A 14,282-nucleotide genomic window follows, 5' to 3' on the forward strand; every position below is an offset into this window, starting at 1 on the left:
AAAAACTATACTTGCATTGAGAATTTGAGTTTATTGTTTTATGTATATTATTTAACATATAAAATACAAAAATCATGTGGGAAACGAAGAGAGAAATTCTTTTGGAACCAAGGTCCAAGTTCACAACAAAGCCATGGTGGTCTTCTATGTGTTCCTCTACGTTTGAAATTAGATCTTTCTTCTTTGTTCAAAGCTTTTATTGCACAACATTTGCACAACCATGGTAGTCTTCTCTCTTCCACCTGCCCAGATTGTTCGGTGGTCCTCGGAAGTCCTCAGGGGCGCTTCTTCGGACTTTTAGGTGATCCTAAGATCATCGAATGGATCTACCCCTGTCACATCCCGGCCTAGGACGGACCACTTCCCAAGCTCGCTCCATCACCGTAGCACAATATTGTCCGTTTTGGGCTTACCATTCCCTCACAGTTTTGTTTTTGGGAACTCACGAGCAACTTCCCAGTGGGTCACTCATCCTGGGAGTGTTCTGGCCTCCTTCTCGCTTAACTTCGGAGTTCCTACGGAACCCGAAGCCAGTGAGCTCCCAAAAGGCCTCGTGCTAGGTAAGGATGTGAATATACATTTAAGGATCACTCCCCTGGGCGATGTGGGATGTTACAATCCACCCTCCTTAGGAGCCCGACATCCTCGTCGGCACACTTCCGGCCAGGGATTGGCTCTGATATCATTTGTCACATCCCGGCCCAGGATAGACCACTTTCCGGGCCCGCTCCATCACTGTAGCACAATATTGTCCGCTTTGGGCTTACCATTCCCTCACGGTTTTGTTTTTGGGAACTCACGAGCAACTTCCCAGTGGGTCACCCATCCTGGGAGTGCTTTGGCCTCCTTCTCGCTTAACTTCGGAGTTCCTACGGAACCCAAAACCAGTGAGCTCCCAAAATGCCTCGTGCTAGGTAGGGATATGAATATACATTTAAGGATCACTCCCCTGGGAGATGTGGGATGTTACAGCCCCTATGTATGTATGTGTTGGAGAATGAAGAACTATATTATTTCCATAGCCATATATAAGATAAAAATATATCAAGTTAAACAAATAAAAATATATCAAGTTAAACAAATATACTTTGTTTTGACTTATTAGCTTGGTATAAAAAATCATGTTTAATGCCAATACTGAGTATATATGTTTCGACGATATATGTCAACATAAATTATGACATGGTTGCATGTCCAGTCAAAATACTTCACGAAAGTTTCTATGGATTTCAATTTTATTGAAATGCTAATATATAAAGGAACATCAGTTAAACATGAAACAGAACAAACTGTCCACTAGCTAGTCATTTAAATTTAAACTACGAAAAAGTTCTAAGCCTTCATTGACTTTGAAAATTAAACTCCCGGCCCCCAAAGCACCTTTTGAGGCTTGAACAAAAAAAAAAAGGAAAAAAAAATATACAGCTCAAACACCATTAATTAATCTGCACTGATCTCCTTGGTCTCATATCGCCAGAGCTTCACGGTGTTCAGGATGCATATGGCTTTAGTCCGAAACAAGTTATATTCCCTGAAAACAAACCCAAATTTATATGATAATTGTAAAAACTCTATTTTCTTATAATTAAGGTATATAATTACATTGTTAACAAGAAATAAGCATAGTCATGGATAATGTGAAGCAGAAAAGTCCCATATATAGACACATACCTAACCAACTTAATTAGTATAATCACTTCAATTCTTAACCAACTTAATTAGTATAATCACTTCAATTCTTAACCAACTTAATTAGTATAATCACTTCAATTCCTAGCAATCGAAAATAAAGAAATAGTTAATATATTCAAAATATAAAGTTAAAAACATTTTACTTGTAATTCTTAGTATAAACTTAGGGATAACGACACTTTTAAGTACTCGGTGAAAAGAAAGAAACGAAGGAACGACTTAGGTTATTTTTCCAAGAAAATAATATTCAACACATAGGAAGGAGGTCAATCTCATCATATATAAAAGATGTTCTTAAGAATCTTAACAAAAAGGAAAAATTTTAAATATGTAAATCAAAGGGGAAGTTATAATGAAATAGATTAACAGTAAACAAATAATTCCGGCATGTGAAGAGTAAATATCGAAGACAATTTGGAAAATGCATCTTTATTGAGAGAAGATATTTATCTTATCTCATTCAAGCAATGCACTTACTTTACAAGTTCAGCACTCGTGACTCTCTCTGCCATCCAAAATAAAAGTTAAAAAGGAGTAGAAGAATCATGTTTATATAAAAACAAAAGGACAAGACACCCAATGTGTCCTCCAGGATATCACTCCTGACGGTCCCAATTTTATGTAACCATGCAAAGGCATTGTGTCAGAATTTCATTTTTCATTTTTCTTCAATTTTAATTTTTTTTGAAGTACAAAAAAGCCAGTGAACAGTAGTATCAGCGTACAAAAATTACACAATTACCGAAGAAAACTAACTCCTTAAATAAAATATAGAAATCATTAACGAAAAACTTTTGGTATCGTTTACTTGAACGAAAAACTACATTTTTACACTAAAAAATCAATTATTGTACTATTCACTTTATCCTTTATTTTGTTTTTATAGTTAAAATTCAAAATTTTCAAATAATTTTCATTAGTTTTTCATAAAATATAATCATTTTTAGCCCTAGGTCAATCGTCACTAATTTTGACGTACCTCTATTTCTCTCACCATCTCTGTACTTTTCTGTTCACTGAAAATTCCCGCCTCCTCCAAAAGATTGGGTTGACGGCGCAGCTGCTGCACCATTGCTCTCTGAATCCAATGAGCTCAGCATCTCCATGCCACCATGCTGCTGCTCTGATCTCTGATGAGAAAATCCACCGCTCATGCTCCTCACTACTTGTCCAACCCCAAGAAAGTCCCTCGTTAACCTATCCGAACCTCCTCCAATATTGTTCAACCCTATATGCTGCTGCAACTTTGCATCCTCCATGTTAATTGCCCTATTTGCCGATGCATCATATCTACCAAACGCCGCGTTTCCGAAAATCGATGAGCCTCCCCCTCCGCTAGCAAACGAGTTCATTAGGTCTTGGAGGTGGCTCTGGTCGGTTTGGTCACTTCCGAACATCCTACCTAAGCTGGAAGGAACTAGGGTCCCGGGCCTATCAGGTTTTGTAGTGGTCGAGGAGGAGCTTCCAAAGCTACGGAGAAGCGAGGTGGTGTTGTTGTTGTTTGAAGTGTTGGATCCCATTTGAGCAGCCTTCTGAAGCAGCGCGGTTGCGGACATGTGCGATGATATAGCCTGCTGCTGACTATTGCCATTGTTGCTATAGAGAGAAGGGAGTCCAGAGCTCATGTGATCGCCGCCACCCATTATGTGTCCGGCAAAGAGATTATTCGAGACTTCATTGCCACCTCCGGTGGCGCTGCCGTTTGCATTGGTGTTGAAATGGTTGGGACTAATTAGTGAATGGCTGTTGCTGGCACTGTTGCTATTAGTACTGTTGGAAACGAAAGGTACGTTAAAAAGATTGGTTCCGGCTCCGGAGTGATGCTGATGTGGCGAGTGGTGTGTAAACTGCATGAGTCCATGAAATGACTTGTCCTGGTCATGGTATTGTTGTTGGTTGGACTGGTCATGATCAGAGGCTCCAGTCATGAAGAAAGATGCTGCTGACGACTGAGCCGGTCGGAAAGATGATCCCATTGAAGGGGATGAGAGGAGGTGATCGAATTGTCCGGCCCGATCGGCAGCAGCAGCACCTGAAGATCCTCCAAGCCTTAGGATGTCACTAGGTTGATTGCTGTGGTCGAGTGAGGACAGTTGATGGGGAGGGCCCACAACTTGATGGGATAAGCCGAGGCCAGTGTTGCTGAGGCTTCCTCCTCCGTATAAGCTGCTGCCAATGGTGGTCAAACTGGGTGGATGCCTTGCACTTTCCTGAGCGAGGGCATCGCAGAATGCCCTATGCGTGATAAAACTGTCGCGCCTGTACTCACACTACATCATCTTTAATTTCATGGTGAATATAAAAAAACAGTACAACTAGGTAGCTAGGTTGAAACATTTTCTGGTGACAAAGTACATCAACTTAGAAAATGTACGAAAGACATCGCATTGTATTTATATACATAATGAGTAGTGCTACACTTATCATCGATTTGTATCATTATTTGTATTATTTTTCTAATAAAGGTAAAACTCATCAACACATGTAACTCTTCCTACCTTTATTAAAGAGATGATATTAAAGATGGTTCAAATAAATTGTAAGAATAATATTTTTGATACATAAATAGGAAAGGTAGAATTGAATTGATTGTAAGTAAAATGAATGACACAACCTCATTACATACATACATACATACATACATACATATATGTATGTATGTGTGTATATATATATATCTGAATGGGTTAAAAGCATTCACCTTTGAAATCGATGTTCCAAATTTGATTTCACTTAGGGCTGGTTTGGTATTGTTGTGCTTTGAAAAAAAACTGCTGTGAGAATAAGCGGCTGTGAAATAAATCGGTAGAGTGTTTGGTAAACTTTTTTGTAAAAGTGATTTTGGAAAGAAAAAAAAAGCAATCTAATAGTGGATCTTTTCATTAAAGGAGCATTGTAGCTCTGTGTGCTTTGAAAAAAAAAACCAGTTTTCCAAGGCTGCAAATAGCAGCTTCAGCTTTTTCCTTTGATTTCAACTTATTCTCACAACAGCTTCCAAAATAAGCCTTTTTTTTTTCAGTTTACCAAACACCTAAAACCCTCACAGCTTTTTTTCATGGGTGCTTTTTTTTAAGCACCTCACTCCCAAACCACCCCTTATAATGACCCCATTAGGCTTCAGAAAATTAAAATTGTATGTAATTCTATCCTTAAAACGAAACCATATTGTTCAGTTCAATAAGTGAGCTCCCCAATTTTAGTAGTATATTTGTTGATTTTAATTGGAATTCTGACGATCTAATCACACCAACAAGTAGTCATTTGCAGTTGCAGATAAAACTGAAGGTGGACATCAAATTTCAAAGCCCTTGCATGACAGCGGGAGTTCGATCCCCGTCGGTGACTAATCTAACAAAATCTTTTGTTTGACAAAAAAAAAAAAATCAAAACCCTAATGTGTGAACTCTGAAGGCTTCAAAAAACAAAGACTAATTAAGAACTTGTTGCAAACTAAAATGCACTGTGATTACAGTTTTGAAGGAGAGGACACATTTAATGACTTTCACAATTACACGCACTAATCTACCATAACAGAATTAATTGCACAAGGAAAATGAACGAAAATTTCCTAAGGGGATGTAAGTGTGAATTTTTCTGAAAAATGGAAAAGAAATGTTTGAATGCAATTAATTAATTAACAACCAAGAAATTCCATTTCAAGAACTGGCAGTTCAATAAATGCAACATGAGAATGTATTCGAAGTGATGAAAGTAAATCTATCAAAAACCCCATTTTAGGACTTATGCTCAATTAGGACGAAAACTCATGATTCAAATGTCTGTTTTTCCAGTTGAGAATTATCCCCAAAGCCACTCAATATTCTCAATTACTGCTCCTCCTTAGTCTCATCATCCCCAAATTATGACACTGCGTGCAATTCTATAAACCCTAAATTTTGACCACAACTTCAAACTCCTGCAAGGTCATGAACTGACTCCTGAAACCAACTCAAAACCAGTTTTGAGAGAGAGAGAGAGAGAGAGAGAGAGAGAAGCGTTATGATGAAAACGAACAGTAGCAGTGTGACGAGTCATAAGAGAACAACAACACTCACAGGACAAGTACCGTCTTTCTTTCTCCTCTTCTCTTACATTACAAAGCAATTGGCATAGCAACACGTGAATATGAAAAAGCTTTTGCTAAACACCGAAACTGGCGTTGTTTCCAAGGTGAAACAAAGTAAAAAAAATTAAATCAAGCACTAGTACGACGACCATATATGGCCATTTTTTTCTTAAAAAAAAAAAAAAATGGGGCGCTCCAACTGGGGAATAAATCATATATATGTATCCTGAAACCACCACGACCATGGCAGTTTCCACAGATTATTCACGTGGGAGCATGTTTTTCTTCCATTTTCCTCTTCCCCGAAGAAATTTTTAAAATTAACTAAACACATTTGACAAGAAGAAGAAAAAGAAAATTAACACAGCTAGCCAGGATAAGGGTTAAAAAAAATTAACGCATACTTTTTTTTCTTCTCTTGTCACGACTCGAGGAATCTAAGTAACTTGAACAAAAAAGGTCAAGTTTCAAGTTTCGACTAAGAAATTTTTGTGTGTACCAGGAACATTAGAACTCATGAATTTAAAGTAACTTGCTATATGATTATGCGTATGATTGATTAATGGGAAAACCAGCTAGATAAAAAGTTGATTTTGAGTTGATGAATAATCACCTTGAGAAGAGAGTGCCACAGTCACATCTGTATTCCCGAGTGCCACAAGTCTTAGAATGTGCCTTCCAATCGGACTGGACGGCGTACCTCTTCGAGCACTTCTCGCACTTCCATTTTTTCTCGCCGTGTTTTCTAAAGTAGTGCTTTTTGATGCCGGTGAGGTCGCCAAGTGCCCGAGAGGGGTCGTGGTGAACGCATGTGGGCTCCGGGCAGAGATAGACTTTGCGTTTGGGTTCTTTTGTAGTCTTCTGCTTGAGCTTCCAAGGCAGGTTGTGTCCTCTTCTGTGAAGCTGTAGGTTCTGCTCCCTTTGGAACCCTTTGTTGCACACCTCACATATGAACCTGTTTGTTGCCATTAGGGTCTTGGGAGATAGTGCTACCACTTCTGCTTCTGGATCTGTTCTCTCATGAAAAATGCCAAACCACAACAAATTAGATAATTCATAACTTTATTAATCACAACAACAAAATTGTATATACCCTACAAGACACTTCATATTTTGTAAACTTGCGTACTTATTTTTTCAATCCAACTAATTAGAAACTTTTATATCTATCTATATATACGTGTTTTCCTATTTGAATTAATTCCTCTGCCAATTTAGGGTTCCTTATCTGTGAGAGAAAAAAGGGGAATTCAGATAAATTAAACCATGTATATTCTTAATTTAATTTTCTTTTTGTGTTGGATAGCTAGTTAGGCAGATCCTAACTAATGTGAAGATTTTAGAGTCGTGCCCACAGGTAGCTAGAAAAGAGAAGAAAATCAATTGTTGGATACTTGCTTGGTGTTCCAGGTTGGTTTCTCCTTTTCTTCTGAGGTGGAGCAGCTGGTGCAGCTGTGGATGAGGTTGGTGTTGTGGAGGAATGTTGTTGCCTCATCTTCTGGTTTTGATCTTCTTCTCTAATTCCGAAAAGCGGTGCGCCCGATGAAGAAGACGCAGCCATCTGTTTCTGATCAATCTTCTTCTTCTTCGCTTAATTTCTTCCCTTTCAATTTCCCAGAGCAATCTGAAATATTCTAGCTAGAAACCAGCAAAACCCCACAACCAACTTATGAGTCCTTCTCCAATCTTATCCCAAATAACAAATGAAGAGAAAGGAAAACTTGAAAGGATGAAAATATTAATAAAGGGAGTTGAAGAGAAAGTAAAAGGAATCAACTCCATAACTAAAGCATTTGATGCTCTCTCTCTTCTTCTGCTAGTTTTTTTCTCTTGTTTTAAATGAAAATGTTCTGAGGAAAAGTGATGCTGTTACGGTTTTATGATTTGGTGTCATGCACATACAGTACCACATATACACAGCATCTTTTAAAAAAAAAAAAAATTATTGTCATTTTTTTCACAGTTTCTTTTTTCCAGAATTTCTCAGAATTTTTCCTCCCTTAAATAAAATGCAAAAATTGAAAATTAATTGACAGGGAGAAGAGAGAGAGAGCGACGTAGAGAGAGAGAGAAGGTGAGACCTACAGGTCGGTGGACCCAATCCATACCCACATCACGACATGGTATGGTGCGTGAGAGCAGCATGAAGCAGCTAGCTACACCTCTCTCTCTCTCTCTCTCTCTCTCTCTCTCTCTCTCTCTCTCTCTCTCTCTCTTTCGTATCTTCCTACTCAAGTCCAGACAAGCTATCCTTCATCACCCCTGTCCCAAGTGGACCTCACTGTAAAAATTTTAATTACAAGAAAAACAGAGAAAATGAAAACCTAACACCAAATAAATGGATATATATACATTTTCAAGAGATTTAGTGTGAGAAATGACAACAAAATTCATCTAAACTACGAAAATGAAAATATTTGATTCCAGAACGCAGGGAGATGAAAAAGAATGACCTACTCCACCACTTGCTTCTCAAGAGAATTAGTTGAATAATAAACAAATTTTCAAATGCATAATTAAGAAACAATTCCCAGAAAGAAAAGTAGCAACCTGATTAAGGTAGTTTGAGATTAGGCTGTGTTGCTGAAATTCAGTATAAGCTATAGCAGACTAATATTGTCACTTGAGCTCTCTCTCTCTTTCTCTCGGTCACAACGCCTACTAGGTCTAGTTTCAGTTACATGCAACTGATTCTCGAGAGATTTTTTAGTGTGACAGTTACACATGGTGGTACAACACATGTCGTTATATAAATAGTTAGATATATGTATTAAAGAGTTAATAACTTAAAAAATAAATTTTCTCACTATTTACACAAAAACACGTGATGTAACATCCGTATTCCCGTCATAACTAAATTTTTGTGTTGATTCTCCTCCAACTGGCAGACATAATGGGGACCATGAAAGGTTGTTTTAGTCCTTTTATAATTACATTCGCAAAATTATAATTAAAAGACTAAGAACGATTAAGAAAAGACCTAATCCAACCACTATCGATAAACAATTACCTGGGAAAATCTATTTTTACACCACTAATGATAAATTGCGATCATCATTATGAACCCTGTCATTTCCCAAGCCCAAGCTTTGGGACAATTACTTTCAGTCATGTAGATTGTACAATAATTAAATCAAAGTAAAACAAAAAATGATGAGGTAATTATTAAAGTGATGTGAGTCACTTCTCTGATTTTGAAGGTTGATATATATGTAATAGAGTGCAAATTTTGCTTTATTTGTAGAATTTGATAAGTGATTGGAATAGTTTTTCTTTTAGATCATATTTTATAAACTAGATGATATGTTGGTTAATAATTGGATTTTATTTATATTGATTTAAAAAAAATATCAATTGTCACATCATATGTCTAAAAAAATGATGTCTCTAACACGAACCTCTAGAATGACAGTTTTTATTCTATGCCAGCAAGCCTTTTTCCTCATACAAGAACGCTTACAGCAGATCTGTCATTCTTTGAAACAATGATAACTTAACTATAACTACGCACATCACTTTCATGTGTAGTCATTTTGATAATATGATGAGGGTGTAATATTATTCATTTCTTTGGGTGGATGACATTCAAATTTGGACCTTGAGCAGATTAGTACCCACTAAGCATATATATTAAGTTTTGCTAATTAATCCTAATGGGAATTTCTGCTTGGATAAAATGGCCCAATTGCTAAAAGGAAAAAAAGGATGTCTTAATTGAGAAAAAGATAAAATTTCATTGCTATGTTATTCAGCTGCTCTAGGCATCATAAACTCAGGAAAATTACTTAAAATTCAATTTTTCAAATGGTTGTTTATGAATAAATAATCTTCCTAATTAAACATGAAAATGACAATTAATAACTACTATAACGTGTCATTACCTTTAAGCAGAACTTACTTGGCACCGTGCACGCACAACTGACTAATGTAACGGGGTACTAAGTGGACCCCCTCACTTTGTTCAATGTTGAAAACTTACATATGTAGTGTGCATACACCTTCTTATTCTTATCTGTTTGTGTGTCACAAGATGAGAGAGGTAAAGAATAAAAAGTTCTTACACCTTGCAACAAAGATTTTCTCCAATTCACCAAGGACTTGATTGTAACTCTCAGTACAGTAAATAGTCAAATCCTCACTTAAAAGTTTGGTAATTTCATTGATTAGATTCTTTTCAGACAAGAGGATGACAGTCTGTGTAATAATAAGATAAAATGTCAATATGTCTAACAAGGAAAGCGATTCTCTCCGAATACCTTTCACCTAATCTTCTTTATCAAACAATTCGGACCTTTAAAATTTTGACTTAACGGCTAAAAACACAGGCTCATTTTAAAAATTATAATAATTTTAATCGCTGGATCAAATTTCAAGAGTCTGGATTGTTTGATGAGAAAGATTAGGTGGAAAGGATCTGGAGATGATCCATTTCTGTCTAACAACTGATATTTTGTATATTGGAAAAATATATAATGTCTAAAGAGAAAGGCACACATATGTCAAGAAAATAGTATAATAGTGAAGGAAATAAGCCTTAAAACTTTAAAATAAAGTTTCAGTTACATTTCATAGAATTGTCAAAACCCCATACGTACCCAAAAAGCAGCGACAAGTTGAATAAAACCGGGGCTGTGGGCGGTGAACTGATATATACACACACACATACAAATATATATATAAACACGCAAGACTGCTTTTTTTGTGACCGAAAGATCACTGTTTGAGTCGTGGGAGTGGAAGTTTTTTAATAAAACCGAAAACCTTGTCAGCTTCAAGTCACCCTTATATATATATGTTTAGAGGGACGAGACCATTAAGTGACAACACAGCAGTTTGTTGCTACACGAGGACGATGGTTCAGTTAGAAGATGGACACTGCATTTTGAACAATGGCGGCATTTTCCACTTCACAACCGCTGCCCTCAAATTCTTCTGCAATTGCTATCTGCCCTCCCTTAACCCTAACCCTACCAACTAATTATCTCATTTACTCTCTTCTGTTTGGTCAAATAGACAAATATTTGGTCAAATATGGTCAAATATTTTTTGTAGTTTGCAGTCAGACCGTTAAGGACTTGGTCTTTATTTATTGCTCTGTTGGGAATTTGGAAGGGAGACCCATATATTAGGGCTTTTTGGGGTTGAATTATGAGGCCCAAACGTTTTTTATATTGAAGTTTCTTTTGGCCCAGATGACGTAGCTCTAAACCATTTTTTATGTAAGAAATTTTGCATTGAAAAAGAAATGCGGCACTAAATAAGCAACTTGGGCAAGTGTTGTAGTTCAGCTGTTCAGGTAATCAAGAGTATTTTTCTTGCATTCGAGAAATGCCAAAGGCAAAAAATTTAGTTTTGTTCCAACAGCTGAAGGCAAAAAATGCTAAACCTAAACCTCTGAAATTGTTTACTACAAAAAAAATGGTCTAACAAATGCTAAGGATTCAGCGCCAGCTTCTATTCTCTCTATAATATGAGAATGTGAAGGTAAAAGAGTCTCACATTATTGAAAGGCTTATAAGATATTGGGTTACTCCCTATATTGTCAATTGGTTTTATGATGGAACATCAACTTCTTCATAGTATCAAAGCAGGTTGGCCCACGTGTGAAGCTCAACGGTCACACATGCTCCACATCACCAAATTCATATTATCCACGTGTTTGGCTTGAAGATTCACTACAGGTGAGGGAGCATGTGAAAATATGAAGATAAAAGAGTTCTTGGTGAAAGGAGAAACCTTGCGAGGCCCGTCATATGTATGGTTTACGATCACCTCTTCCCCCGGGAGCCTCGGGTCCTTTCTCCGAACCAACCCTTTGCACCAGTTCCATAGTTTTCTATCATTCAAGAAGGCTTATATACCAGCAAAGACAGAATGTCCTCCGCATTCAGAACTGGAAACCACCTGTGTGGCAAAAAGCTTCAAAACTCATACACAGCTTCATCATTCTTGCGAACCATGTTGAGCATCGGTCCGGTGCATCATAGTGAAGGAAAGAACCAAGGCTGGAATCAATGTCCACAATTAAGAACCGTATTAGAAAATAACGGAAAAGTAATGAACAAGGTAACAGTGATTGAAGATGTGTGCTACTACATTAGGCAACAATAACCTCACATTTTCAATAACCTTAGTAATTGAAGCGTCTTACCTGCAGTTGTGCGGGACAACCCATGGTAGCATCAAATATCTCTTCAAATTTGGTGGCAAGGACACAGATAGCTTCCAATTCTGAACCATGATTCTAAGGTCATGAAGCTTGCTATCTAGACCCTTACAACAATTTGCATGTATGGTACAGACTCGATTCAAATCTTTACTAGGTTCACAAAATCCACCAAAGTAAGCCGTATCCAAAAATTTTATTTTCGGTCCGATACTAATGGTGGTTGGATGAAACTTGATAATATTGAGGACATCCTGATCATGGAACCCAGGGTAGGTTTCCCGTGAGAAATACCGAAATTTGTAGAACGCTATTGACCTGCTATTGGACTTTACGTAGTTAAACCCTCCATTCGGTCTGTTCTGTAAATCATCCGAGCTGCCAAAGAAATGATCGCATGCAATCTGAAAATCTTCATCCTCTTAAAACTGTGGAAATGGATTCCCGAACCACATAACATCAGCATCCTGGAGGAGGAGAGAACAACCACGAAGTACATCAGAATGTCTGCACAGAGTCTTACAGATGTATTTTGCAATTAATACTTAAATCCCCCAAGGAGCTGCAGGATGAGATCAATAAAGAATCAACACAAAATCGGGAAACCATTAACGATTTAGAGCAGAGCCCTACCGAACATATCTTCGACTAAAGTTATTCGAGTCTAAAAGTTCCTCATCAGGTTGTTTCATAAGTAAGTTTTAAACTGACACAAACTTTGACAGTTACGCTTAACAGTTTCTAATCAGGTTGTGCCATAATAATTTCAAAATTTGGTAAATTCAAGTTCTTATAGCGTAAGAGATTTACTGTGAAAACGAAATTGTAGCCCATCTCAACAACAGAACGCAGAAATCAATCCTTGCCCACATCATCTTCAACTTCAAGTAGTGAGGGTTCATAAAATAAGCCTCTCGACAAAAATCAACGTCTCGAGTGACGAGCAAAGCAATGGTTATGCACCTCCAAACAACACTGAAATGCCTTTTGACCCAAGGCAATGATCACCAAATGGCTCAAGATCCTGAGAGTTCCAACTCCAATCCTAAAGCTCTCCAACTGAAGATGAAAATGGGAGGTCTACATCTGGTGTTAGATGTTATGAAATTTGATCCAACTGATTCAGATGTTTGTTGGACCCTAACAGTCTTCCCAGTTTTGTATCTCGTTTTTCTGTGGCAGAGGTCTTTCTTTTCTTCATTCTTCATGTATTCGTTCTTACATTTTTAAAAGATCAGCCTTAGTTCATACTGTTGCAGACATGGATATAATTCTAGAACTGATAATTTTTCCTTTTATACGCTCGAGTTTGAATTTTAAATTGAAATAGCGCAAGTATGAAATAAATGCATATTGCTAATGTTTGAACGACCCGACCGCCCCACAAAGTTCGAAGTTTAACCCACAAATACCACCTGCATTCAAATGGGCATGGTGATAAATAATTAACTCGGCCCATAAATTATCGACCCATGGACGAAGAAGATATATGTCGTGTTTTCTGCGTTTTATTTTTTCGTTATGTTTTGGCCAATGAGATGTTTGCGCTCGAGTGTTTTCTGTTTTCTTGTTTTTGTCGTGCATAGGTTGGTTGAACTCTGCTTTGGGATCATATATATAGCTAACCTTATTCTATTACAAAACAAAAAGAAACTAATTGATTTTAACTTTACTTTGTTAGGATAATGAAGCATTCAAAAGCAGTTGAATGAGTAAATTTAAGATTAGTTTAAAATGACGCGAATTGAAATAATAAAATTTTATTTTTTAGAATTTGTAAATTTTGTTGTTTGACTAACTTTGAAGAGCAATGAAAGTTAAATATGAAATTTAATTTGGGTATAAAGTCATTTATATATAAACGAGAGAGATTTTAGTCAGGAGATATGTTAGTAATGATGGTGGCGACAACGGTGATGAGGGCGGGTGCTTACTGTTAAAGTCCCACATCGGTGGGTTCAAAGAAACCCAATGAGTTAAAATAGAATTACCATACTCTAACTAATACCGAGACCTTTTGTGGTAAAACCCACACCTGACGGATTAGACAGGTGGTAAAGTTGGGGACAGTATCAATGTCGTTAGAGTAGGACGGACCCGGCGATCAAAAAATCCAACATGATATCAGAGCCACAGTGCGAACCCGTGCAGGCCAATGAGCTTGTGTGCAAGCCAACGAGCTTGTCACCAAGGAAACAAGTCTGAACTCTTAATATAGAGACGATCGCTAAGTTCCATTTAAAACAAGTGGGCCCAACGTGAGCCGACCTCTTTGAGTTTCAATTACCGATGTGGATCTCCACGTATGAACCACTAAATGAAGTTACATTTGAGAGGGAGTGTTAAAGTCCCACATCG

The 14,282-nt window shown here is 37.3% G+C and overlaps 1 protein-coding gene and 1 pseudogene across 2 annotated transcripts; both read right to left on the reverse strand.

Annotated features, from left to right (window-relative positions):
- Nucleotides 1-1,207: 1,207 nt before the first annotated feature.
- LOC126597232 (protein indeterminate-domain 5, chloroplastic-like) lies at nucleotides 1,208-7,700 on the reverse strand. Of its 2 annotated transcripts, XR_007614178.1 has the most exons (5): nucleotides 7,157-7,700; nucleotides 6,372-6,768; nucleotides 2,672-3,951; nucleotides 2,170-2,197; nucleotides 1,208-1,531 (listed from the first exon to the last, which is right to left on the reverse strand). XR_007614178.1 is itself a non-coding variant. In XM_050264014.1 (4 exons), the coding sequence occupies exons 1-3, from the start codon at nucleotides 7,317-7,319 to the stop codon at nucleotides 2,706-2,708; spliced, it is 1,806 nt and encodes a 601-aa protein (XP_050119971.1). In that variant the 5' UTR covers nucleotides 7,320-7,697; the 3' UTR covers nucleotides 1,208-1,531; nucleotides 2,672-2,705. The 2 variants fall into 2 exon arrangements, 1 of the variants encoding a protein (XP_050119971.1); XM_050264014.1 differs by lacking the exon at nucleotides 2,170-2,197 and having other exon boundaries at nucleotides 7,157-7,697.
- A 3,901-nt stretch (nucleotides 7,701-11,601) lies between these two features.
- LOC126596705 (uncharacterized protein At4g15970-like) lies at nucleotides 11,602-13,132 on the reverse strand (annotated as a pseudogene).
- Nucleotides 13,133-14,282: the final 1,150 nt, after the last annotated feature.

The sequence above is a fragment of the Malus sylvestris genome, chromosome 13 (assembly GCF_916048215.2).
Source record: "Malus sylvestris chromosome 13, drMalSylv7.2, whole genome shotgun sequence".
NCBI classification, from domain to species: Eukaryota; Viridiplantae; Streptophyta; class Magnoliopsida; order Rosales; family Rosaceae; genus Malus; species Malus sylvestris.

What these genes read in the sequence shown, in the direction of transcription:
- LOC126597232 (XM_050264014.1), bottom strand. Translation starts at nt 7,319, where the DNA reads ATGGCTGCGTCTTCTTCATCGGGCGCACCGCTTTTCGGAATTAGAGAA. An exon ending in AAACCAACCTGGAACACCAA is followed by an intron (nt 6,769 to 7,156) that starts GCAAGTATCCAA and finishes ATGAGAGAACAG; the next exon opens with ATCCAGAAGCAGAAGTGGTA. An exon ending in TGTGGCACTCTCTTCTCAAG is followed by an intron (nt 3,952 to 6,371) that starts GTGATTATTCAT and finishes GTGTGAGTACAG; the next exon opens with GCGCGACAGTTTTATCACGC.